Source organism: Tympanuchus pallidicinctus, unplaced genomic scaffold, assembly GCF_026119805.1.
Source record: "Tympanuchus pallidicinctus isolate F22 unplaced genomic scaffold, pur_lepc_1.0 scaffold31, whole genome shotgun sequence".
NCBI lineage: Eukaryota > Metazoa > Chordata > Aves > Galliformes > Phasianidae > Tympanuchus > Tympanuchus pallidicinctus.
The window spans coordinates 1,824,450-1,850,233 of record NW_026294749.1 but is presented as its reverse complement, the minus strand read 5'-3'; the positions used below and the strand labels follow the sequence as shown (position 1 = coordinate 1,850,233).

At 39.1% G+C, this 25,784-nt stretch overlaps 1 protein-coding gene across 1 annotated transcript in view; it reads right to left on the bottom strand.

The window, feature by feature from the left end:
- PHLPP1 (PH domain and leucine rich repeat protein phosphatase 1) overlaps window positions 1–25,784 on the bottom strand; it is a 131,892-nt gene that overhangs the window by 31,097 nt on the left and 75,011 nt on the right. The window contains 4 exon segments of the mRNA XM_052697604.1: window positions 1,519–1,749; window positions 2,283–2,429; window positions 11,959–12,125; window positions 25,223–25,348. Coding sequence (XP_052553564.1) covers window positions 1,519–1,749; window positions 2,283–2,429; window positions 11,959–12,125; window positions 25,223–25,348 — 671 coding nt within the window.

The following is a 25,784-nucleotide window of genomic DNA, read 5'->3' as shown; positions in this document are numbered from 1 at the left end:
AACTGGGATTCATGAATTCCCAGACTCGCTTGCCACTTCATCATGTTCCACACTGGGCAAATTCAGAGGCCTGAGAAGGGTGTCGGAAGAAAGCCAAGCAAAAACCCAAGACAAGTGGGTCTATCAGCTAAAGAAAACAGCTGTTTATCACACCTTCACTGCAGTGCAGCTGCTGCCAACATTCAGCAACTTCTGGAGAAGTTGAAATTGAAGCAGTTTTACCTTGTAACAGCTATCTTTAAGATGGCAAAGCACTTCAAAGAGTTCAAATTCTCAGACCGGAACAGAACACTAAAACCAGTCCATCAACTTGTGTTGGCTCATTATTCCTCCCTGCTGAGCATGAAGGGACCTACCTATTGTTTTGCTGTAGCTCTTTGTTTCAGATCTGTACAACAGCTGCATGTTTTCAAAGTAACCTCACTTTTCCACTAAATGAAATTATGGAATAAGCCTCCTCCACCATCACAGGCTATTCTTTTCTGCTTCCATTTTACAAGGCAGTGTTTACTTCTGGTTTCAATGAAGCAAAGCACTGCACAGCACAGCAAGTACAGTCCACAAACATAACAGACAAAAAATAGCCAGGACAGCTTTACAAAGACCTTTGAGAAGTCATACCACCTATCTCAATCACTTACACTTTCACAAGATACAGCCTTCAACTACACTAAAGTGAATTGCACTGATTATTAAGTAGTAGACTTTAACAAAGGACAGGAGAAAGAGAATTTACAAAAAGTTAAAGTTGTGTGATAGAGAGGTAACTTTTCATCGTTTTATCTATTTTCTTGACATACTTATGCTGGCCTTTTCTTCATTTCAAAAGCTGCCAACTACAGAACAATACAGCACATTAAGTTTTAGCTTGAACAGTTAAATTTAACTAAGCAGTTCCAAAATCCATCGCTATTTGGATATCATAGTAAAGGTTATGCATTATGCTCAGCTGCTTGCAAAATCTGGGTTCTCCCAAGACAATTAGAATGAGCAGCACACAAAAACCATTTGTAATAAGGATCTTTTTAAGGAGGCATCAATAAAATACTATTACTTGTTGTGGACTAGGCTTTGTAACAGACCAAGAAACATGAAAGCAACTGTTTTCATCCACTCATTTTGACTTCCCTCTTCATCATCTTACGTATCTGTAATGTTTCAGATAGAAGCTTTTTTCGGATAAGAAACTACAATTTATATTATACTAATCCTTCACCAACTAGAACTGCAGGAGTCACCAGCAGCCCACGCACCATTTCATTTGATCTTTTGGTGTAAATATTCTCGTCCTTCAAAACTCACTATCCTAACTACTGATCCTAGGTGCGACCTCTTCCTCAAAGAAAAAGCACTGAGTCCCTGCAAGTGCTGGGAGTTATGCAACTGTCAGAAACATGAACTAACACAACAGATTCATGCCCAGAGGTTATTATGACAACTAAATAAATTGTTTCAATACCACTAATTTAGATTCAACTTTGATTTTTTTCTTTTTTTCCTCCTTTTTCAAAAACCTACCTTAGGTCCACATGTTTAATATGAGGCATCCTTTTTAACACTTGCAAGTTGAGTGTATCCATACAGTTTCCTGACATACAGAGTTTGTCCATTGCAGTCAGCTTCTCTAATACTCCTGGAATGTCAGTGAATTCATTGAAGGAAAGACTCACATAGCTGAGCTGATGCATATGCTCCAATTCATCAGGAAGGGACTGGAGAAAGTTACCATCCAGCAAAAATGTCTGCAAGCTATTACAGATGGGGGAGGGGAAGGGAGAGTGAAGAATGTGAGTGACCTGTTAAATCACATATCCTTACTATAAACATACAAGTCTGCTGTGGTTACAGTGAAATAAAATACACAAAGGGCAGAAGAAAAACCAAGGAACAATGGTTTAACATCTTCTACTACACAAGATACTACAGAAGATACTGAACAATTAAAAGCCTTGGTAACTATGAAATTTAGGCCATGCTAGTAGACATGTTACATCTTCAAACACCTCCACATATGTGATGACTGAAGCATGTAAGCAAGGCTTAAAGATACTGTTCACCATGAAGGTGACTCTTGCGTTAAATACTGGGAACTGGTAGAGTTTCAGATACAAAGACAGCTTACTCTACTTGTAGCACAGAACTGCTTCAATATAGATCTTCAAGACAGTTTGCTCTGACACAACCCAGCTAGTTTATATTGCTTTTCATAGAAGATTATGTGTAGTTATGTTTGTTGCCTTTATTATAAGGCTGTGTACATTAAGTTTTAAGAAAATACTTGCTTGTGCATCTCGCCTACAACTGCTGGAACACTTCTGAGGGCATTGCAGGACACGTTGAGCTCTGTCAGGGTTGGGATACTGCAAACTGCCAGTGGGAATTCTCCTAAATTATTATTGGAGAGGTTAAGGCTCTTCAACTTGGTGAATCTACAAAGAGATGAGGAAAAAAAAAAACAACAGAAAAAGTAGTGGAGCGTAACACACACCAAGTTGCTTTGCAACAACTAACACAAAGTAAGCCTGGTTATTCAAATAAAAATTACATGTGCTTTTAGTTTATGTACTCAGAACAAGCATGGAAACTTCCAGGCACTCAAGTTCAGCACCATTTGCAAAAGATTCAGTCATGTTAAAGCTAGTATGGGAAAATAGGTCCTCTTGAACAACATACTAAATGCATATAACACAGATCAGATCCCTGTAATCCATATAACATACTTCATTTCTGAAACTGTCTTCTGTTGCATCTGATCCTGTACTAAAGTGCTACTGTACTTCTCAACGCATTTTGTGATGCTAAGACCACCTCAGTGATGCTGGTTACAAGGTGCAGGAACCTCACTTACTTCAACACAGTTTTGTGGTTTGCTTCAGCCCAGCTCCATTCATGCAAATAGATGCTACTTTCAAACAGAGAATCTCATTGTAATGGGTTGGTTTGAATAAAAAACGGGAAATAAAGCAAAACTAAAGTAGGACTTCTGTAGTGACAGACAAATTCTCAGAATTTTGATTAGGTGGTATCCATCAGGATGTAAAAGCTTGATCTCAAAATATTGTCCTTGATATTTCACAAACTCAAAATCCCCTTGGTTTATCCAGTCAGCTACAGAAGCAACTTGCATGTGCTTGCCCTACTAAAAATGACCAAGAATGGGAAGAAAAAAAACACCAGAAGGAGGACTATTCAATTAGCCAGCATGCATGTTCAGCAGTGTTATTATATAGCTGCCTAACAAGCATTGGGAGGTATTCCAAAAGGCAAGTAAATGGATGAATGAAAAGATCTGTGTCAGAATCTGATACATGGGAGGAAGTTTCTTTTCTGGCACAGTTTATTCTGGGATATTTTATTTAAACTTAACTTTCCCTTTATTAACTCTCAAGCCCTTTGTTTTGTGAGCAGGCTTTTTGTATTACAAGATAACAGAAGCAAAAATGCACCTACAAATCCCTCCATTTCAGATGGCAGTCATCAGTGATAGTATGTGCCAATGCATCCATAGCCTCTGCGTTGGCCCAACACATTCTAATCTCAAAATACTTCTGCTCCAATTAGAAAACAAGAACAGAAAATGCACTGAGCATTAAGCCACTTATAAATCTTTAACATAAGACGACCCTTAAAAAAATCTTGCCAACTGTCACAATTAACTGATACACAACTTCAGTATTATCTAAAAATCAAACCCAAGTCACTGAACAAAAAAAAAAAAAAAAATCAACATGAAAACACAAATAGTGCCTTCATTAGCACATGTCAAAGGGGATGTGGATTTTACCCCTAGAGACAAACTAAATACACTTAATATTTACAATTGTTTCCAACAGGCACTGGAATGCTGTGCCACCTATTGGTATTTTGGTACGAAGATGGAGACAAAAAAGAAGGAAAACTCATGGCCAGAACTAGCACAGACTTTGAACACTCCATACTATGCTGGAGGCAGAAGTAGTTTGGAACAAAGTTAGATGGAGAATAAATGAAATCTTGCAATGAAATTACTGCTGCAGGGAAAAGAAATGCTACCGTGCAGAAACAATGACTAATGCATCTCTGGAGGGAGAATGGTAAAAATAAAAAAGAGTGCTAGGGTAAGCTAGCTGATGCTAATATGGGCTGTTAGCCATATACACACAAAAATAAATGAAATACCTTCCTATTCTCCTATTTTAGGAGGAAGGGCTAAAAAAATCTTGAACCTAAAAACTAACACCCACTATCCTGCATTTATCGTGAAGATTATTGCAGTCTTAGGTCAAAGACAGAATGCCACCCCTCAATTCTGAGGCAATTTTGTGGTGCGACAGCTGCCCCCCAGCTTCCTCAAAGTCATCTACAAATACAAGTGCCAGTGACTATGGAAAAAACATTTCCAATGAGTTTTCCAGTATTTAGGTGTGCAAAAGCAGTGATGGAGACAGGAAGTCAGTAACTAAAAGCTGACGGAGAAGCTTCAAAATGCAAACATTCCAACTTTCAAGTCAACCACAAAAAATAATTAACTCATTTAATAATCAGCACGTAGGCTACAGCCTTCATGCTACTCTGGAGTCTCAGGAACTTCCAAGGCTTTTGCCCATCAGCCAAGTATAACTGCAATTTACTAGAAGACACCAAACACAATCTTAAGATAAAATTACAGAAGTTGTTACACAGAGAAAAGAGGATTTGAGGTGGGGAAGTGGAAAAGGAGGAAGCTAAAAATGCATGTTTACATCAAGTAGCTTCAAGGCAGGGTTCAACTGAAATGTTTTTCTGCAGGCATTCTCTTGTGGAAAATCACCCCAGGTCCATGGGAAAAAAAAAATTATATCTGTGTTTTATCCTCACTATCCTAAGGTATGTTTTAATATTAAGGATCTTCAGTGACTTAATTTGTCTGAATTTTACTGAAGTTCCAGTTAATCTAATTACTAAGGACATGAATTGTACTGGTCAACTGGTCTATATAACAGGAAGGATGAGTAGCACCTCCAATACTGAATACATACAAACCAAAGATACACACACAAGTTTACGTCAAATAAACCACAAAAGAAAGCTTACTGTTAAATTGTACTTAAAGTTGGAAGACAAATACTTTAAATATGTTCATCTGCAACACTATGAAGTCACAATTCTTCTTATGGAGCAGTGTCAATTACAATAAGCAGCAACTTGTGCCCAAAATTAGTCTGCCTCTCATCTCTGATCATTCACACGCCAAGCTATCCACACTATCCACAGGAGTGCACTCCTGTTATGGAGTGCTGCCATCAACACATTTGAAATGCTGAATTGTTTACAGCGCTTCTCATATCAAGACAGTTACAGTCAGTAGCATCAGCAGCATCTATAGCATGGCTATAAATCACAAATGAGAGAAGTATTTTAGACTTCATTTTACTGTTGCTGCCGAGTTTACATGACGTTGGGCTTCAAGCATTCTAAAGAATGTTTTCTCACCCCCAAATCTTTATTGCTAACAGAAGCTGGGGAACACATTGATGTTGCCCTCACAGTGTAACAGGAAAGAAGAAAACACTGCTCATTTGATGTATGACAGCATAATAACCTCACATTAAGTCAGTGTAAATGCTTTCCTTCCTTTTCTTCTACCCTCCCAGGTTCTAGGATACATTATCCCTTAAAAAAAGTCAAACTGAAGAACAACGTTGCTCGACATGGTGTGCTCGCTTAGCACAGTTGCCTTTCCATTGTAATGACCAGCACAGAGATACTCATCTGGCCAAAAACAGTCCTATTTTAAGCTAGAGCAAAATGTTCATGTGTCAGCTCTTGCTTTTAAACACACAACATGACTGAACGCTAATTGCCATAATTGAGCAAAAAAGCATACTTAATCCTGAAGCTGCCACTTCAGGAGCGGTATTAATTTGACATATGCAGAATGAGGAGAGGGGCTAACAAGAATAGGTCATACCATGGCAAAGCAAGGAGCTGACACACTAAATTCAAATTCACAGCCACTTGATGTGCACAATGGAATTTCCATTACATGGTACAGTACTTGTCTTTCAGATTGCTTGGAGTAGGGGTAAGTATATTCAAGATAGCCATACACCATGTCTGGAACACAACCAAAAACCCTGGCCTAACAAAGCCAGATTCAGCTTAGTCTTTACCAAAAGCACTCGTGATGTTTTACTACATACCCAACAGAATACATGGCTTACAAAGAGACTCAGACTAAGTTAAACAATTGTTTTCTGAATACTATCTCCAGTATATTTGGTTTATCTGATTGTGCTCTGTGGTTGCAGGTGACCATCACTTCAAGCAGCCACACTGCTGTCCCTCAGCTCCAGCATCATTTGCTAGCAGAACTATGAAGGTGGAAACTCACGAGCCAGAAGTACCTGCTACTTTAGCCACTAACTTAATCACAATAAACTGTCCATTTTTCTATCACTTTGCAGTTACATCTATTCATCCATCCACAGTGTATCACCTAAAGGAGCAGCCGGCCTAGTGTCAGAAATTCTTCAGAGCATCTGCATTTACAGGAAGGCGAGTAGCTGTAAGAGCCTTAAATAAGTCAGACAATTAAAATAAACTATTTCAGCCCTCTTGCCCTGCTAAGTTTGTCAAAACAGGCTGAATAAGGGCAGATGGGTTCTGCAGCAGCTATGGAAATTCACTTGGATGCCGCAGGTGAAGGCTTTGCCTAGATGAGGTCAATGGCAACACTCCAAGTTTGAGTACAGAAGAGTTTTCCACAGATGACAGCAGACAGCAGGAAGGAGGAACTCTGTTTTGCTGGACAAGACTCCCGTTCATCCAGCAGCCAAGTAACTGATGTCACACCATACAAAACCAGCTGGAATAAAGTCATCTCAGGCAAGGGGATCAGTTACACAGTTTGGGAAAAGACAGTTTGGTTAAGTCAGAAGAAACTTGAACAAATTCACCATTACTTATCAAATTCCCCATCAGTTGAATGAATAAATGAAAACACAGTTGTGCCTGAATTTTCATGTCCTTCCTTTTTCTTAAACCCCACAGGGAGGAGGAGAAAGAAAAAATAAATAAATAACAAACATATCTGCAGTTTTGGTATTTTCATTACCCTTCATGCCAACGTGCCAGACAGTCATCCTGACATTTCTCCCCTCTCCTTCCATTTAATAATATAAAAGAGGCAACAATTCTGGCATGCAGACTTGAGTCTATATGCCAAAATTAATTGGTAGATTGCCTTAAAGAGACTGCACTGCAGGAATAACCTTAAATCCAGGCAGTTATTTTTCAAAATAGAATCACAGATGTTAAGCCAAATTTGGACCAATTTCAAGACAACAATAAAGCTCTTACTCTATTACAAAGCTGGTAAGACAACCATAAAGACTGGAAAAACAAAGTTGGTTTTGTTAGCGGAAATAATACAAACCTGCATTACTGTACTTCGTAGTTCCCCATTTTTTGCACATACCTAGAGCACACTGCTTCATCAGAGGGAAAAGACTATCCTTTCTAGAGCAAGAACAAAATTCCTAGAAAAGTGAAAATGTATTCTCCTCCACACTGGAAATGTATACTTGAAATGCAAAAACATGAACTGGGGGGTGGGTTTCCAAGATGAACATGGTGACAGATCATTCAGAAACATTTACTTCTTAAGGCTGAACTGAAGTGTGTACACAAATAAATAGTTTTTAGGGCAGCCCTTCAGAGTACTGTCAATCTGTACAGCATTCTTTGTGCAACAGATGCACATTGAAACTCATGACAAGAAAAGCCTCACTTTGGAAGCCGTATTGAAAAGCAATAGACAAGTCAGATTAGTACACTGCAGCCATGGCTGGATTCCATACCATTTAGAGAGATACGACCACTTTTAGCTTAACAGTTCCACTAAATTGAATCCAATTAACAACTACGATTTCTATATTTGCAATACATTATTTTTAAAAAGGTGATTTTACAGCATGCTTGTTAGTCCCATCTATTTTTAATCCTACCACTAATAAGGAGTTCGCTGCTTCCAGACTAAAAGCTGCTACCTTTCCATTGGAAGCCAGGAGGAATTCCATAAACACTTGCATGAATATCCAAAGTCCTTTAGCCTTCTCATACATCATGGAATCAACTTGAAATTACTGCCACTAGCACAGAACGATTCCAATTGAGGAGACAGATAATTTCTTAACAGGCTCTGGAAAAAATACCAACTGATCTTGAGATAAAAATCCATATAATCACTTATTAATAACCACAGAATAACTGTTCTTCAGATAAAACCATCAAGCATTGTTGTCTTTATTGTTAAAGCAAACTTTGTGACTTACTGCACTTTCTCCCCCCACAAAGCTTTTTGTTTACTTGCTCCCCTTACATCAGCCCTGCAGCATGACAGGATTAAAGATCCACATACAACTTACACATACAAAGTTGTGAAGTTCGATTGTAGACAAGGGGAAAGAAGTCTGGGAACAGTGTACAGAATTCTCGACTTTTTGGTATATTTTAACCATCAACTGACATTAAAACAGTGCAAATTGTAGAATTTGTGACAAGACAACAGAATGTCTTCAGTCGTTCCATCTGTGGTGTATAGTGGCTAAGACCCCCAAAGGGCTTTAGGGCTTATTCTGACTACAAGGATATTCATAGAATGGTTTGTGTCAGAAGAGACTTTTAAGATCCTCTCATTCCAACCCCCTGCTATAGGCAGGGACACCTCCCTCTAGACCAGGTTGCTCAAAGCCCCATTCAGCCTGGCCTTGAACACCTTCAGTGAGGGAGCATCCACAACCTTGTTGGGCCAAACATCACTCTCACAGCAAAGAATTTCTTCCTAATATCTAGACTAAGTCTGTCCAAATCTACCCTCTTCCAGTTTAAAGCCGTTTCTCCTCATCCTGCTGCTACATACCCTCATAAAAGGTCCCTCTCAAGCTTTCTTATAGGCCCCCTTCAGGTACTGGATGGCCTCTCTAGAGTTCTCTACTTCAGGCTGAAGAGACCCAACTTTCTCAGCCTGTACCCACAGGGGAGCTGCTCCAGCCCTCTTATCATCTTTGTGACCCTCCTCTGAACCCACTCAAACAGCTCAATGTCCTTCTTGTGCTGGGGGTTCCAGAACTGGATGCAGTGTTCCAAGAGGGGTCTCACTCCCCCTTCACTCCCCCCTACTTCAGAGCAGAGTAGAGGAGCAGGATCACCTCCCTCGATCTGCTGGCCATGCTTCTCTTAATGTGACCTAGGATACAGCTGGCCTTCCGGGCTGCAAGTGCACATTGCCTGCTCACGTTGAGTCTTTCATCAACCAACACCCCCCAGATCCTTCTCCTCAGGGCTGCTCTCAAACCAGTCTCTGCACAGCCCATCTCTGTGCTTGGAATTGCTCCACCCCATGAACAGGATCTTGCACTCGGCCTTGTTGCGCTTCATGAGGTTGGCGTGGGCCCACCTCTCAAAGCCTCACCAGGTCCCTCTGGACGGCATCCCTTCCCTCTACCATGTCAACCGCACTGCTCAGCTTGGCGTCATCTGCAAACCTGCTGAGGATGCACTCTGTCTCACTGTCCATGTTGCTTACAAAGATGCTAAGTAGTACCAGTCCCAACATCAATCCCTGAGGAATGTAATCTGTCACCAGTCTCTGCTTGAACAACCGACCACAATTGAACATGATCATCCAGTCAATTCTTTATCCAGTGAGTAGTCTATCCATCCAATCTGTTTTTCTCCAATTTGATGACTAGGATGTCATCTAGGACACTTCACACACTATCACAGAATGTCTTTAAGTACTTCCAATTAGGGAATTTCTCAACCATAAAATTCCTCCTATCCATCCTATGCTAAAATCTACCCCGTTTTCATTAAAAAAAAAAAAACAAAAAAAAAAAACCTAATGTAAGGGAGAACAAGCATGAAAATAAGTTGTGTTAATCTTCAGAGATGTGTTTTCAGACTGCCTACTTTCACATGTATGAAATATGCTCAGTTAAGAAGATACAGACAACTGTAAGTACTTTCCAACATTCAGACAGTGCAGATACAGGAGTTCACACCATCTCACTACTAGAACTAAATCCCTTCTTAGACTACTCACTAGGTAACTGAAAAGCTACTGTTTTCCTCTGTCTTTGGTATACCTTTTGTTCTGAGATTCCGCATCCGCGCACATTTATTAAATGATCATCCAGAACAACTCGTGAAGAAAAACAGCAAACAGCAAGAGCTGCTAATAGGACGAGTTTTCTTAAGACTGACTTGTTAATGAGATTCTATTAAAAATGGGACCAGGAAGGCTAGGTACATAAATGCCAATGCATTATGCTCACAACATCTAAGCACATGAATATTTCTGGAGCTTTAAATACTTCTGGGCTTGATTCACTGGTTTTGTGTCTCGTGTGTGGCTGCAACTGTAGCTAAGAATTTATTATAAAACCCAAAAGTGCCAAATAAGAACAGATTTTCTAGTTGTTTTGCAGTAATTTGAAGGAAGATGAGTGAACAAAAATGATTTTTGGTTTATCCAATCAACTTCTAACTCATATAGCCCCCAGAAGTTTTGAAATTTTTATTAAATTGGATGATGAAAAATAAGTCATACAACTGGCAATAACCTGTCAACTTCTCCAGATTCCCCTTATATAAAATCTCAGAAAGACTTTTACTCTGGCAACTGAAATCTTTCCCACATTAGCGATGAAAATCGTAATCATTTACTAATGCTGACTTTCTGCAAAACTTTTTTGCTATTCACAAAATTGCAGCACTGAGAGAACATTAAACAGACAAAACATCACCCATCACATTATTTATAAGTGCTAATCCCAGGCAGAATTAGCTGCGCACAGACAAAAATATTTAAGTATCTCCTATACACTTCGTAATATTTAGAGAAGACAAATGTTAAAAATCACAGCATTCATTAATCGCCTATATTCATCATCTGACTTATGCTAAAATTTCCACTTTTGGAGTACAATTTCCATATTTGGAGATCTATACCAATATTCACAGAACACTTAATCCAGTATTCCTCTCCAAGCTGTTCACAAACTCTTGGAAGCACTGCCTGCTTTGTTTGGGAACTAAGCTTGTTGGGTTCATTCATCTTCCATTATGTCAATTATTTTGTTTGTTTTTTCCAGAAGAAAATTGGAATTGCACAAAATACAAAAGTCAGTATAATCCATCTAGCATTTTTTGGGTTCTTTTTCAAAGAGGAAAGGATTTAGAAATGTGGTTTAAAGCATGCACTTGAACATGGTTATCTACAAATGCAATTCTGAGGTATTCTGCAATTCAGTTATCACTAAAATTAAAATCACAGGTTTATATTGCGCATGGAAATTTTATCTTTCTGAATACAGAAAGCCTGCTGATTCCACAATTCTGAGACACACACATTAAATCATTCACATCTCTGAAAGGGCTGCTATCTTTCCATTTGTTATATTCTTGATGAGTTGCAGTGGAAAGAACACCTGGAAGGTCACTGTTACTAGGGAAGAAAAATTACAGTTGAGCAGAGAGAAAAGATGACAGCAATCTGTCTGAATTTATTAAATCTTCCATCAAGACTTTCTTAGCTCAAAAGATAACAAAAACTCGGAAGTGAAGTCACACACAGCCTTGTCCCACCTAGAATGTTGCTGCTGGGCAACTGACCAACTCATTCTCTCATACAAGTAACAGATTGAAGGATTACAATCTGGTCTCAGCAGGTTACATATAAAGCAATTCAGTCTGAAACTGCATTTTAGACTGAAAATGGCTTCCAGAAAAGAAGGCAAACACTAAGTTTCTCATTAAATTTGATCTGTTCTAGCTAGCACAAAAGTTCACCGATTTCTGAAGTCCTACAATCTGACCATTCCTATAAAAGAGGACGTTACTCATTATTTAGCTAGCATAGCTTAAGGAAAGTTCTTGCCTGTGGTCACTTGGCTCCAAGGGCAGAGAAAAAGCAGTAGAACCAGTAGATTTTACCTTTGTAATTCACTAAGTGCTCCGCTTGTGGATGGGCTAGGGTTTAGCTTCAGGAAGTTCTGCTTTAAATTGAGATGAGTGAGGTCTTGGCTATAAAACAAGTTGGCAGGCAGATGCTCCAAGCTGCAGCATGAAAGATCCACTGAGCTTATGCGCTGTGATGCAACCTGGAAGTCAAGAGGTATACCAGTACATTAATACAATAACAAAACAGAAACATTTCCTTCACCTCTACTAGCACAAGGTAAACTGCTTTTAAATCGCAGCCCAGCCCGAGTCAGTGTCAGCTAATTCAACACAGCTAATGTCACTGCTGCAGGTTAACCCACAATCTTGCTTCACCTGAGTACTAAAATCAGGTCCACAGATGGCCAGCAGGGGGACAGTGCAAATCTTTGTCAAACTAATATTGAAAATTAATTCATTTTCAATGAAGTTGTGGGATGCTCTGTGACCAAAAAAATAGCTAAGGTATTTGAGAAGTAACAGCAGCAAAAACAGCGCACCACAAGTCCTCTATGTTACATCACAGCTGGTCAGAACACAGGCAAAACGCAAGCAGAGGTGAGAAGCTGTCACCATCATATCCCAGCTTCAAGGGTTGAGAACTGATGATGAAGAGCAGAAGTAGTTATCACATCTATATCTTACTGGGAAAACAAAATTGGAACAGCAACGAAGCACTAAGCATTTCTCATTGTACTGAAATACTGCCAAGGGTAACAGATAAAATAGATTCGTTAATGTAACACCCTTCTCCAGAAAGGAGAAGACGAGACAAATTCTACAGAGGCCGCAGAAATCATGCACCTAGAGCTACACAGGGCTAGCATTATTCCACAACAGAGATCTATAGGCAACAAATTAAATAACACTGTTCCTCATCAAATCTCCAGAATACGACTGAGCGAACTACAAGCTGCCAATTTATTTACTTATTCATTAACTTACTGCTTTAAGAAAAACAACAAAAACACTGCCACTAAGAACTGTTTCTTACATTCTCTACCCAACCCTATTAAAAAGCACTCTCATAGAGTCTTATTAAAGAGTCATGGAGTTGCCCATGTCACAAAGCATCACCTCGCTGAGATATGACACAGTGAGAATTGGTGGGCAAGAAGGAGGGAACAAGAGCTGCATCAATGAAAGGCACGCTTGGAGCAGACGTGGCCACATTAAAGGAGAAAAAGCAAACGACTTTACCAACATCTTAGATTTCTGGGGCTGCACAAATAGTGCTCAAGCAGTGATGAGCTCTGTCGGCTGCTCGCTGCAAGAGAAGCAATCATTTTGCCACTGGCACTTTGACTGGCCTCACATGCTACGAGTGGAGAAGTACAAACACATCTAAGGGCCAGAAAGAAAAATAAACCAAAAAACTTTCATAAACAAAGTCCAGTGGCAACTTATAAGAACCTCTGAACACCAAGGAAGGAGATATCATCTAATCTTCTGGGCAGAGATACAGCCCTTTCCACAAAGGACCCTGAACAGAGACAGATTATTTTTCGCTGGCATAAGTGAAGTAGCTTGCCATTGAAAGGAAGGCCAAGGACTTTTTTTTTCTTCCTTTTCATTCCCTCCTTTCTAATGCAAGCTACACAAGCCTGAGGATAAGTGGCCTCTATTACAAACACACAGCCATAAGCTTCAAGAAGAACAGACGGTGCAGTGTTTTTCCTCTAATTATCCAGTCCTCCAACACCCATCAAAACGCTTCAATTTTTGTTACTCAATTAGTTCAGTCCTTTTGTCATTGTCGCTACTATTTTTCTTCTTCCTGTAGTATTGGAAAAACATTATTCATAAGCTAGTCTCAGCAGTCATTTCTGAAAGGTAGGTATTCCACCTATTTATGGTGTCAGAACCTGCCCAGTACAGCGCACTTCTCATCACATAGAAAACTGCTGATGAAAAAGCACTGACATCCATTAAACTCCAAGGAGAATGTGTAATTTCATGTGTAATGCTTACACATCCTGTTGCTCCAACTACTTGTTTCGAATGTGATAGAAATAGCAGTAAGCAACCCAGCAGTACTCAGCAAGGCCTGTCAGTCCAAAACATTTTCAAATACCAAAACTGATAACTCAAACTGAGCCAACAACTCCACATCCTACTGTGGTCTCAAGAAAAAGATGCAAATACTTCTTCCATGGAAAAAAAAAAAAAATCTGTTAAAAGTAATTGTTTTTATAAGTAACATCCCATTTGTGTGGCTTTTTATGTTAGTTTTGTTTATTTTTAAAAGCAACCACTCTGATATACAAAGAACACATATTAATCATGCCACTGGCAACTTCTACAATGGCTCTTCCACAGATGACTCTGAAAGTTAAAAGCAGATTTTAAGTGGAGTTAGTTTTGGAATTGGCTGTAATTTTATTGAAGACTTCTTTTGTTGCTGTTAGCAATACAGCACTCTAAGAATCATCTTCTGAATCATTACAAGGAACACTAATATAAACAGTTATTCTCATAGGCAGGGATAAAGTCTTTTCTCTTTTCGTTACTCAATAGTGCTCTGTAACAAATTCCTAGAGAACAGAGGAAAAAGATGAAAAACAAAGAAGAGTGGCAAAGAACAACATCTCATTCACCAGAAAATTTCATCACTTGTTTTCAAGCTGAATATTGAAATTCTGAATAAGGGGATATTTCAATCTTGCATTTCAATAGATTTAAATGCAGTAAGGCTGCTCATGCACTTATTTGCTGTTGTTTATTAGGAGCAAACAGTTCTTTTAACACACGATACACTTTTTAAACAAAGCACTAGATTTCTCCTTCTCACTGTGGGGAATCACTGCAGAGTTGATAATGGGTAGGATATGGTGATAATGGGTAAGAAATCTGACTAAAATACCCCTCTCACAAGCAAATAACAAAAAGTATGCTGAGGAAGAGACACGATCTGCAGCAATGAGGGTTTCTATGAGATGAGAGGAAAAGAAGACATTCCACTGTAATAAAGTATCCCAAGAAGTTATTTGGATTGGGATTAAGAAGTCTGTGCACCAACAGAAATACTGAAGAGTCAGTGTGGTAACAAGACTTGACAGAAGCACTTTCTAAACAGACGTGGAATGAGTATTAAGCTCTCACTATGGCTTGTTAGGTGTTTCATTTTTAAATTCTTCCAAAGAAAAATATAACTGTTTTAAACACTTGATAAGAACCAAATGCAAAGGCAATTATTTTCTCTAAATTAAAATGAAGTACAGGTCTTTGCCATAGGATCTGATGCAACCTTCAACTTTGAAGGTTAAACTAGATAATGTTGGAGGTCTTTTCCAGACTTAACAATCCTATGAGTGTGTGTGTGTGTGTGTGTGTGTGTGTGTGTATCTACACATCTCCTCAAACAGGGTGAAGCCATTGCACAAAAGAATCCCTCTCAAATGTCTTCTAATCACATCCAAATCTGCACACATCCCTGACACCTGCTTTCAGATGACATCCCTGCCAAATTTACTATAGAATTAAGTGAAGAGAAAAGTTTGGGTAATGACTTTCTCTGTGATGGTGTGACACAGTCTCACTTGCCGTAGCTTTAGAAGTCGTAGAGTCCACACCTATCTTTGCCAGAGAAAATAAGGAACAGCTTCACCACGGATACAGCTCTAACACACAGCAAGATCAGTATTTCTGAAGTATCAGTTTTACTGGATTTTTCATCAGGAATATAAAGAAAAACGATAAAACATACAGCTCCTCTTTATTTCCCAAATGTGATTTTTAAACATTTCACAGTCAGTCATTTTACTGTGAAGTCTTCCATTTTAATACTAGAGGAGTTGCAGCACAGTATGGCCAGATAAAACTCACACAGCCCTGGTCTGCAGCATCTTAAGTTTTCGTTTTGTTTTGTTTGTTTTTCTCCAGTCTCCAGGCATGCACAGCATACTGAAATGCAGTATCCAAGAAGTGGTATAGAGCTGTAGTACACGACAGAGACCCCTGTATCTATTCACTACAATATCATATCACTGTCACAACAATCTTTTCTCTAGTAGCAATAAAATGCAGCTTTATCCTGTAAATACCACTACAACAAATAATGCTGGAGAACTCTGCCCCTGCGCATGTCCTACTGCTCTCCACCTGAGAGCTGAACAAGTGACAAACAACTAGGAGTCTCCCAAATATGGATACTTATTTTTAAACATGCAGTGTTTGTGCCACAGTAATACTTAAAAGGATAAAAAACTCACATCAAGGTATTTAAATTATTATTTTTTAAAAAAGGAAACTACTTTAAGCATGATGAAAATGCGGAATGGACTCACTGTGACTCTTCAGCAGCTAGCTATAAAACCACGAATACTTGCATCAATCCATAATCTTGCCTATTCTGAGTCCACAAGGCTAAAAAACTGCTTTCCTCTGTCCGACAGTACAATAGCACCTCTGTCACCAAGCTGTGCAACAAGTCTGATTACAGCCTTTGTTTTAAAGCCTTGGCAATACTCCAAAAATGATCTGTCGCTGACAATGGATGTCAGCAATGGACGCGGCTGAGCCCAGCTGTACGGACAAACACAGGCCTTGTTTACACAAGGACCATCTTTTGGTGTGACCTGCAGCATGAATTCAAACAAATGTAATTATATCTTTTTCCTGTTTACCCTCAGCCCATTCCCTACAGTTCTATTCAGATAAGAAATTACTATTTAGGACTTCAACAGAAGACAATTAAAATAACTAAACAGCCCACATTGTGAAAGCAGCCAAATTCTCTGTTTGAACAAAGATGATGTTAAATTACACCTGCTGTAGACATGCTAATAGAGAAGTAGTATAATTTTCCTCTAGGATTTGTTTTTGAACAGCTTGATAATCATCACATCCCACCAATGTATGCAGAAAGCTTAACTAAACAGTGATACATACACTTGAAATGTCTGAACTAGCCACTTAGAGCAAGAAAGCTCTCCTCAAGACCAAGCTTGTTTCAAATCCTAGTCCTCCTCTCCTCCCTGCTCCACTGTCACAGCCCTATATATCAGTGGGACCTTCAGTGCAAGTCATAAGGCCCCTGCTCCACCCTCAAGAGCTGAGAAAGCATGCAGGCTGCCAAGAACTTAGCGGAAGAGGAAAGAAAAGAAATAAGGTTTTCTATTGCTTTAAAGCCTTATATTTGTGTTTTTTAAATGACAACTTTAAAAATGGAGGCAGTCCAAAGGGTGAAAAGTTCAGTGCTTTTCTGGCCTCTCCTTTTTGTTTTCCTACCGACATGAAAATAGATGCATACTGACTAAAGCTAAGGGCCTTGAAAAGGGAAAACAGAACTTTGCAGAGTCTTCAAAACATCTCAGCCATTCAGAAAATGTACAGGCATAGGTGAGAGCACAAACTGCCTACTGAAACCAGTGGTGGCAGCAGGCACTCGTGTGATACCATCCACAGGCAGTCACCACCACTTCTCAACCCCTCTTCTCCTCAGGTGAGGCTCATGGGCTGTGCAGCAACACAGACAGAAATCTCCAGGAAACACTTCATCTTGCTGAGGCAGAGGGACACAAAGGTTGTTCTGCTTGCCCTCCTCTCTTCTCTTTAGTTCTAAAAGGAAGATTTATAAAAGGAAGCATGCAGAAACAGCTCATTTCAACTTGAGGATGTTAGAAAAGCTGTAGGAATGCCCAGTGAAGACAGTAACACGAGAGTGTGTGAGGAGAGGGGATATGTGCAGGTTGCAAAGCAGAAGTTGCACTCTTTCACCTTGTATGATAAAAGTCCAGAAGAAGTCACACAGATGCAAAAGCCAATGACCAAGGTTAAGAACCAGAATCTGGAAAATGAGGGTTTATTGGAACGATGGCATTAGTCCTCTGTCATTTCAAGCTGTTCAGACCTGCCTGAAGTAGTTATTCTGGGATAGCAGCATTTTTTGTTTCCTCACAAGTGTAACTGCTCTTCTTTTACAACACCCAGTACTGATACCAGTACTACACAGGCAGTGATACTAACTAACACTGTTGCCTTAGAGGAAGTCTCCCCAGGATGTTCACACTGATAAGGTCCCTGCAAGGACAAAACTTAAGGAGCAACCTGGAGTTAAGGGACAATAATTAGTTGAAGCACTAAACTTCATTCAAGCATACATATCATCTTCAATTGGTGGGGCAAGGAATATTAACATCCTTGAAGCAACTTGACTGAAAACAAGTTGTTATTCACCACAGAATTCTGCAAAAGAAACATTCTCTCAAAAACAGAGAAATACCTTGTTTTCTTCAAGTAACTTGTGTTTAAGTTTTTAAGTAGACAAATAGCTGTACTGCTAGTAAGCCTGCAATGAACGACTCTCCAGCAAAGACTTTCTTTCAGCGTTTGCTATATGTGGACTCTCACTAATGAGACTGTCAGCCCTTCCCAAAGTCCTTCACTTGCCTGACTCTCCCTCCCCCCCCTCCTCCCCCCAAGAAGCAGAGTTTTGGCTGGTTTTTGGTGGGCTTTGTTTGCTGGGTTTTCTTGTTAGATAAGCAGTTACACCAGGCAGTGGGATCTGTACACCACAGACACTTAGACCCCCTGGGCTTCGTTAAGAGCTGAGTTACACCTGCTCAGTCCCACCACCTACCACCTGAGACTACTGAAAACACTTTGAGATTCTCATGCATTGAACTCACCTTAAAAGGTAATGTCTGCAACACTTTACATAGCTTCTAGCTGGAATCTGTTTATTCTTTTCCACATAAATGCAGAAACTGCACAAATTCAGTTTCAGTATCAGAAGCTGACAGAGGCTTCAAAGGTCATTCCTTGAAAGCTATTCCAGATGCGTGAGTGATAACCAGTTCTCCATTATCACTCTTGGCACAGAATTTCAATAGCTACTCTTTACTGAAGGCAGCAATAAGGACCATAGACTCAAAATTCCAGCAAGAAAAAACAAATTAAAAGTGAAGCTATGGTGTGGCTAGTACAGAAACTAAGAGAAAAGACTCAGTCAAAATTTACACCACTTGTTTGCTTTTAAAAGGAAAAGCAAACAGCAAACTACAAAACTTCCCTCCTGAACTATTAAAAGAGACACTACAGCAAAGAGAAGTGAACTTCCAAAACATCCACTGGCCCCTAACAACAAAAGGCATAAAAGGATAGGTTTTGAGGGGAAAGAGAAGAAAGAAACTTTCAAGTGTTACAAAAGAGAAACAAAGCTGGCCTCAAGTTTGTTTTGCCTCATCTGCTGTTTTCAATGCAAGTCAACAAGAGGCCACCCACAGCCAGAATGCCCAGATATCTCTGCAGAACAAAGGTCCCAAATATTGAAGTTTTCACACATACACAGAAAAGGAAATCAACTTCCATACAAAAAGGCAGAGGTTTGTTTATGTTAGAAAACTTGTAATCACTGCTAAAAGGAAGCTGTGGTTTTATTTTTAGGGATCTATTTTTAGAGAAGGCATTATCTCAATATTGTCATTTTATGGTATTAGAAGGAAAAAATGGTTTCCTTTTTCCAAACTTAGATTCAACACATTTCCCGTAAGAAAGGAAAAACAAAGCAAAGACAACCACACCAAAACAAACAGAAAACCTCCCCACAGTGAAAAATGAGAAAATCTTTCAGGGATATTTTTCCCGTACTAGATAATGAATCAGTTACAAACAGGCTACCAATGCCTCTTAGTCTCACAAATTTGTAGAAAACTAGATGGCTGCTTTTCTCAAAGAAATCAACCTTTCTGAAGAGCCTTGGATTTGATGAAATGCTTTTTTTTTTTTTTTTTTTTTTTTAAAGAAGATGCCGTAGATGTTGGAATTAAACACTACTCACTCTTAGATCATATGGTACAGAGACTCATTTCCAAGCCTCCAAGCACTGCTGGTGTAACAAACCAGCTACTGCAGTCACCCATTCAGTGACCAGCAAATCCTTAACCTCCAACCCATCCCCAATATACACATAAACACAGTACACTAGGATCATGACCATACAAACACATCTCCAGAGAAAAGAGGTTTGGCAATAACCCTGCAATTGAGGATTTTGTAAGGATGGTGCAACTCATTACAGTATCTAGAAACACATAGGAAACAGGTCAATTGGATAAGGCAAGGAATGTGCAAGGTAGGGCTAATTTAACCACGGGACCGTTGGTTTCAAGTTGTCTCTATGGGCTGAAGACCACATTCTGTGTTAAAACACTCTGCAGTACCTGTTTTCCACCCACAATTGATTATCTTCCAGTACCTCAAGGGTGGATGAAGGTATGATTTTTATCAGTAACATACAATTGCTACTCACTATACTTCCTTGGAACCATTCCCATAAAAACAGAAGTCAATCAGCACAGTCTCCTATTTTGGAGGTATATTTGCAGAATTGCTACCAGACACAAGAGTTCATTTTAAATTCTACAGAATTTCTTATCCATAGAAATGTGGTCTACAGCACCAACCTTTTATGTAGTCAGAACTATTATCTTCTACTGAGGAAAAACAGCCATGGGATTTCATAGATCAGCTTCATCGTTTTCTCATAACTAATGCTTACACTACAAGATGCACTGTTCTAAGTATCAAGAAACTGCTATAATAAACTGCCTAGAAGAATGAGTGAAGCAGCTAGTCAGAGCAGGTCCATCACAGGGAAAAAATGCTAAAGAGTTAATCCTGCACAGCTGTTTTAGATATGCCTCTGTACAAGCTTAAGATGGATACAACTGCTTTAGAGGTCCCTTCACTACTTGTATAGGACAAATTAAATTGAGATTTATTTTTGTTTTTGTTTTCTGCAAAAACTTCTTTTCACAGTGCAGATGGATTTACATACATACAGCATACTCTGCACTCTGCCCTGACATGAAAGGAGTAAGGCCAATATGGCAGCATGTCCCACTTCCTTCAATTTGCTATTCTTGCTCTTTTTAGAGCTTTTAAAACATAACGTACACTGCCATCACGATTTACTCTATCCTAGCAGCAGACTTTGTCCAGAATGGCACAGATGTTTCCACTGCAAGCCTAAAGACAGTGGTTTCTGAAACAGAGAAAATATTCATAACAAAGGTACACAGGAGAAAACTCATAAGTTTGAAGTTTTAAATCAAGGATCACTTTCTGTACAAACTTTTTTTTTTTTTTTTAATAAGGAGTGTTGGAGACTTATTTCTGCATAGATACAAATCCACCCTGCCATCCACACCTCACGCAATTCCCCAGCAAACATACTATCACTACAGCAGCAGGTCAGGCAAAGGATGGCAGCGTGCCCCTGAACATCTTCATCTACCTGTGTTACATGCAGCCATGCACAGGCAGCTCACATGAAGCGGTCATGCATTATTCAGTCCTTGTCTCTCATTGCCTCTTCTTCTACCTGCCCCACGGAACTGAGCGCTACAGCGGGAAATAGTTGTTGCAAGAAGCTGTCAACACACTTCCTGCCCTTCCAGAACAGAAGTGGGGGAAGTTCTGCAGGGTCAGATAACCCAGCTCAGAGTGCACAGGGATGCACGCTGCTCCCAAGAAAACAGAATTTGCACTGCACCTTTACTTCAGATGTGCAATACTAAATTTCTGAGACAGACGTAGATGTCTCCTTTTCATTGTATGCCTTGGAATATGAAGGACTGATTATCCTTTTTCCACTAGCTAAGTCATCTATGCCATTAGTCATGCAGTTGTCAACACACAGCAGTGTCGCTTATTGAAAAATGCTGAACTGAGTGCAGCTGTTACAAGTGCCATACAACGGGAGTACATCACCACACCCCAAATACAAGGCTTACAGCTGCAAGTTCCACAACTCCATCACACTTCACACGGCAAAACAACCTCTTCTCTGTCATGTTAAGGGGTGCAGCTTCTTAGTTTTGTTCAATCAACCCACCCACCTTCCACAATCTTGGATACAGCAAAGGAGAAAGCCCTCATTACGTATTCCTCATTGTTAACTGCACATTCTCCCCTTGTCCTTCTGCAGTTTTAAACTTAAGTAGTAAACAGTGGAAGAAATTGTGTGAATTCCAGCACCACGTCAACTTCACACAGATGAAATTCTTTAAAGCCATAAAAAAAAGATGTTCTTTTACCCTCTTGCCCCTCATTACCCCTACTGCTGTATAAACTTATTTTTCAACATTTGGCAACAGAGCAAGCATATTAGGTCAAACAGGACCAAGTTTGTTGCTGTTGTTTTCTTTTTGAGCTTCCTTAATTAGGACTCCACTATTTGGAAACTAAAAGGAAAGAAAATGCACCGTGGTACAGAAAGCTATCAATATTAACGAAGAAGCCATATTTCCAGCTTTTAAAAATATTCTGTTTGAGGTTAAATCTGCATATCTAAAAGTGACCTATTTGGAGTAACTGTGCCACCAAGTTCAATATTTAGGGCAGCATTTGTGTAATAATTTTAGTCAGCCCTAAAAGCGAGAGCTCTGTTCACCTCAAGATAAGCTCTCATACAAGAAAAACAATCAAAAAAACTATTCATAAATCTCTTCCAAAAATGTACTGGGGCAGAGCATCAGAGCTGCCTTGGCTAGGATATATTTGACTTTTAGAATGAATCTGATTATACAAGAGTGATGTTCATTTTTAATTAAGCTAAACCCAACCTCCACAAACACTAATTCAAATCTTCTCTAGAACACATTTACTTATTGTAGAAGTGATGCATTAAGGTTTCTCTCATTCTGCAACACTCCTCAAAAGTCAACACCGACAATATTCTTTGGGGAAAAAGACTGCAGAGCAAGCATTCTTTGCAAAGTCTCCTTTCAAGATTAGGCCCGTTATTCGCAAGTTAAAATAGCACCATTTGGCTCTTCTGAGGTACACAAACAACATGAAGTATTTTTGCATAGTTAAAAATTGAATTGGGAAATTCTAATGAAGTATTTTACCCATGATTGCTTTCTATTCTGAAATTTACATCAAAGCAAACATCACAAACCTCCATTTTTAGCAGCATGCAGCAGGAGCATGAAGGACTATAAAAAAAGCTATCAGTTAATGTAACTAAATTAATGTTTCAAAACTGTCAGCAAACTGTTACGTTCAAAATACACTCAGACACTATTCAGAATTTATGAAAGTGCAAGCATTTTATCCAGGTTCTTTTTAAATTGAGGTTGTGTAACCCATAGAATGCAACTACAAGCTGTGCGCTGGAGAGACATATTTTCCCTCCTAAATTTGCTTGCCTTCAGACATACAATACTTTATACAGCCTTTTCGTGGTTAGCAAGAACATTTAAACTTCTCTGAACTCAAGAAGCTTCTGTGTTCACAGCACCTGAGGCAGTCTACCTCATATAACTTTATTTTGTCCTCTGCACGACAGCCTTGGTTTGTCTGACCTACATGAAAATGAAACTTATTTGTGTATGTAGATTGGTAACGATTAACCTCACAGTTAAGCATTTGGACATGGGCAGCATCAGCTGGAGTAAGTTAGAGTTTCTTCCCAGCATTACTAGTTTTTCTGTTTCTATTCTTCAGGAACTGTTACAGCACAGTGCTTCCCACACAACTGTCTTGCATACAATCATACTTGTGTCTTTCAGTCTAAGGATAGAAAACCCAAACATTAAAAAGGCAAATAGAAGTGGCAACATGCAGTCTCCAGAAATCCTGAAAGCTAATTCTCATTTTTGGGAAGATGGAGGAGTGGCTGGAGAAAATTAAGCCTTATTTTTTTCTTAAAGTGAGTTTTTAAAAAAAGTAGAGTTTCCTCAATTCTGAGGGCCTGAAGAGACACAAACTACATTTTACTTCTCCCCTTACATAAGAAAAACAGGAGGATCTCATGAGTGCACGGGGATATGTTCTCATACTGGCTACCTTCCCAATGCTGTTAGTCATTTGGATGAACCAGAGAGAAAAAGGGAAGCACAGCAAGGCACCGAGTGAGCTTATGCTGACAGTAACTCAGAGGGGCTTTCTGGCTATTTATCCCTACTTCTAAAGTTCATTGTTTTGCACTGTTTCCTCTCTCACTCATTGGGTTTGCCTTTCATTTATCCGATGTTGAAGACTCTAGAGATGAAAGGACATGACTCTCCCAGACAGAACCCCAAAGCAGCAAGCACTCATGGATCTGACAGACCATACCACACCGTCTCACAAACATGCACTGGGCATTTGTACCTTGAGTCTGAACAGACCCAGTAGGGATGCCAAAACAAAGTCTTCTTAAAGAATTTAAACTTAGAGAACACAAAGGATACTTTAAGTGATGCGGTGCTTGGAGGTGCAATAGTTATTGCTCAAAAGAAAGCTTGACAAAATAATCAAGTCTCGTAAAAAAGCCCATGCAACTCAGGATGTACCACTGGCAGTATGCTGGACAGATTCATCGCTGCAGTCTAAAAAGACCAAACAGTTCTAGTGTGCCATAGATATTACCAAACAGTATTACACAAAAACCAGTTGCTTTAGCATAGCAAAGAACGTGAACAGCCCCATCAAGTAATAACAAAGGAACAGTTTAGGAACCTCTAGAAAACCAAAGATTGCTAACCACACAACAAAAGAACTTGCATAGTAAAAAATAAAAAAATAAAAAAAAAAAAATCAATGAGTCAACATACACAAAATACTTCAGAGAAGATTGAGGATAGGGATTGACAGAAACCAAGGAATTGAATAAAAAAAAAAAAAAAATCCCAAAACAAACCCCAGCCTTTCAACAATGCAAAGTGGAACTGAAATGCCAAAGGAAATAATGCAAGATATAAATTCCCATTAAAAATGCCTACTGTAACAGTATAAAACTTCCTTAGGAAAGAATTAATCAGTAAGTTTTTCTGACGTAAAATTTTTGCTTATTAAAAAAAAAAAAAAAAAAAAAAAATCAATTCTAAAACTGAGGAGTGATTCAGCAACCGAGCAAGGAAACAACCCTTTAGATCTAGGAATGCAGGCTTTGGGATCTGTGTTGGGAGCTAATTAATAAAACCTAAAATTTTGTCAATTTTTCAATACAGCCTTTTAAATTTTAATTCTGACAGTTATTCGTCATCATTCATGTTCCAATGATTTCACTCCATCCATCCAGATGAAAAAAGGGAGACCGTTTAACACAGCACTTTGCCTACACAATCAGAGTACTGAAGTCTCAGCATAGACAGAAAAATTCACCTTGCTATTACCCATTATCAAGAGGTACCAAAGAACTCCCTTCTGTGCACTACAAAGAGCAGCATAAGTTCATAATAATGTGAACCCAGAAGACTACACTGCTGTATGGAGGATAGAACTGTGGGTAACACTATAAATTTCATTCAGGAATTAATGTTCTCACCTTTGATGCTTGTCGAAGCCATCGTAAATATTCAGTGAAGTTATCAAAACAAATGTAGTAAGTCTGGCTTTGAGGTCCAGAAGAGCTAAATGCTAAGCAGTGCTGGTGCTTTTTCACTTCTTCCACCTACAACAAAGGCATAAAACTGTTAGTGAGCAAGAAACTAAAATCTCTCTACAGAGCACCCCAGAGAAAATTCATGTGTGTCCAAGAGGAGTTCTTCAAGTAGAGTTGTACTAACCGCTCTCAAGTACATAAGCTGGATCTTAACTGTCAAATATTCATGCAATCTACACAAGCAAGAAGTAAGAACACAACAAAACCTTTAAGCTTGTTTGTCTGTTCTAGAATACTAGATAAACTTTAAAAACAAACAAAATGTCTGAAAAAAATTCCTAGCCACATGATTTACTCTCTTGTCATATGAAAAAAAGATGCAAACTGGAGATGCAGCAGGCAGATAAATCTGGCAACAGCTCAAGTTTAAACTGGTAATGGATGGCAATACTGAATTAAAATATGCTGCTATTCTCAACATTTAATGTTTCTCTGGAGATTGCTT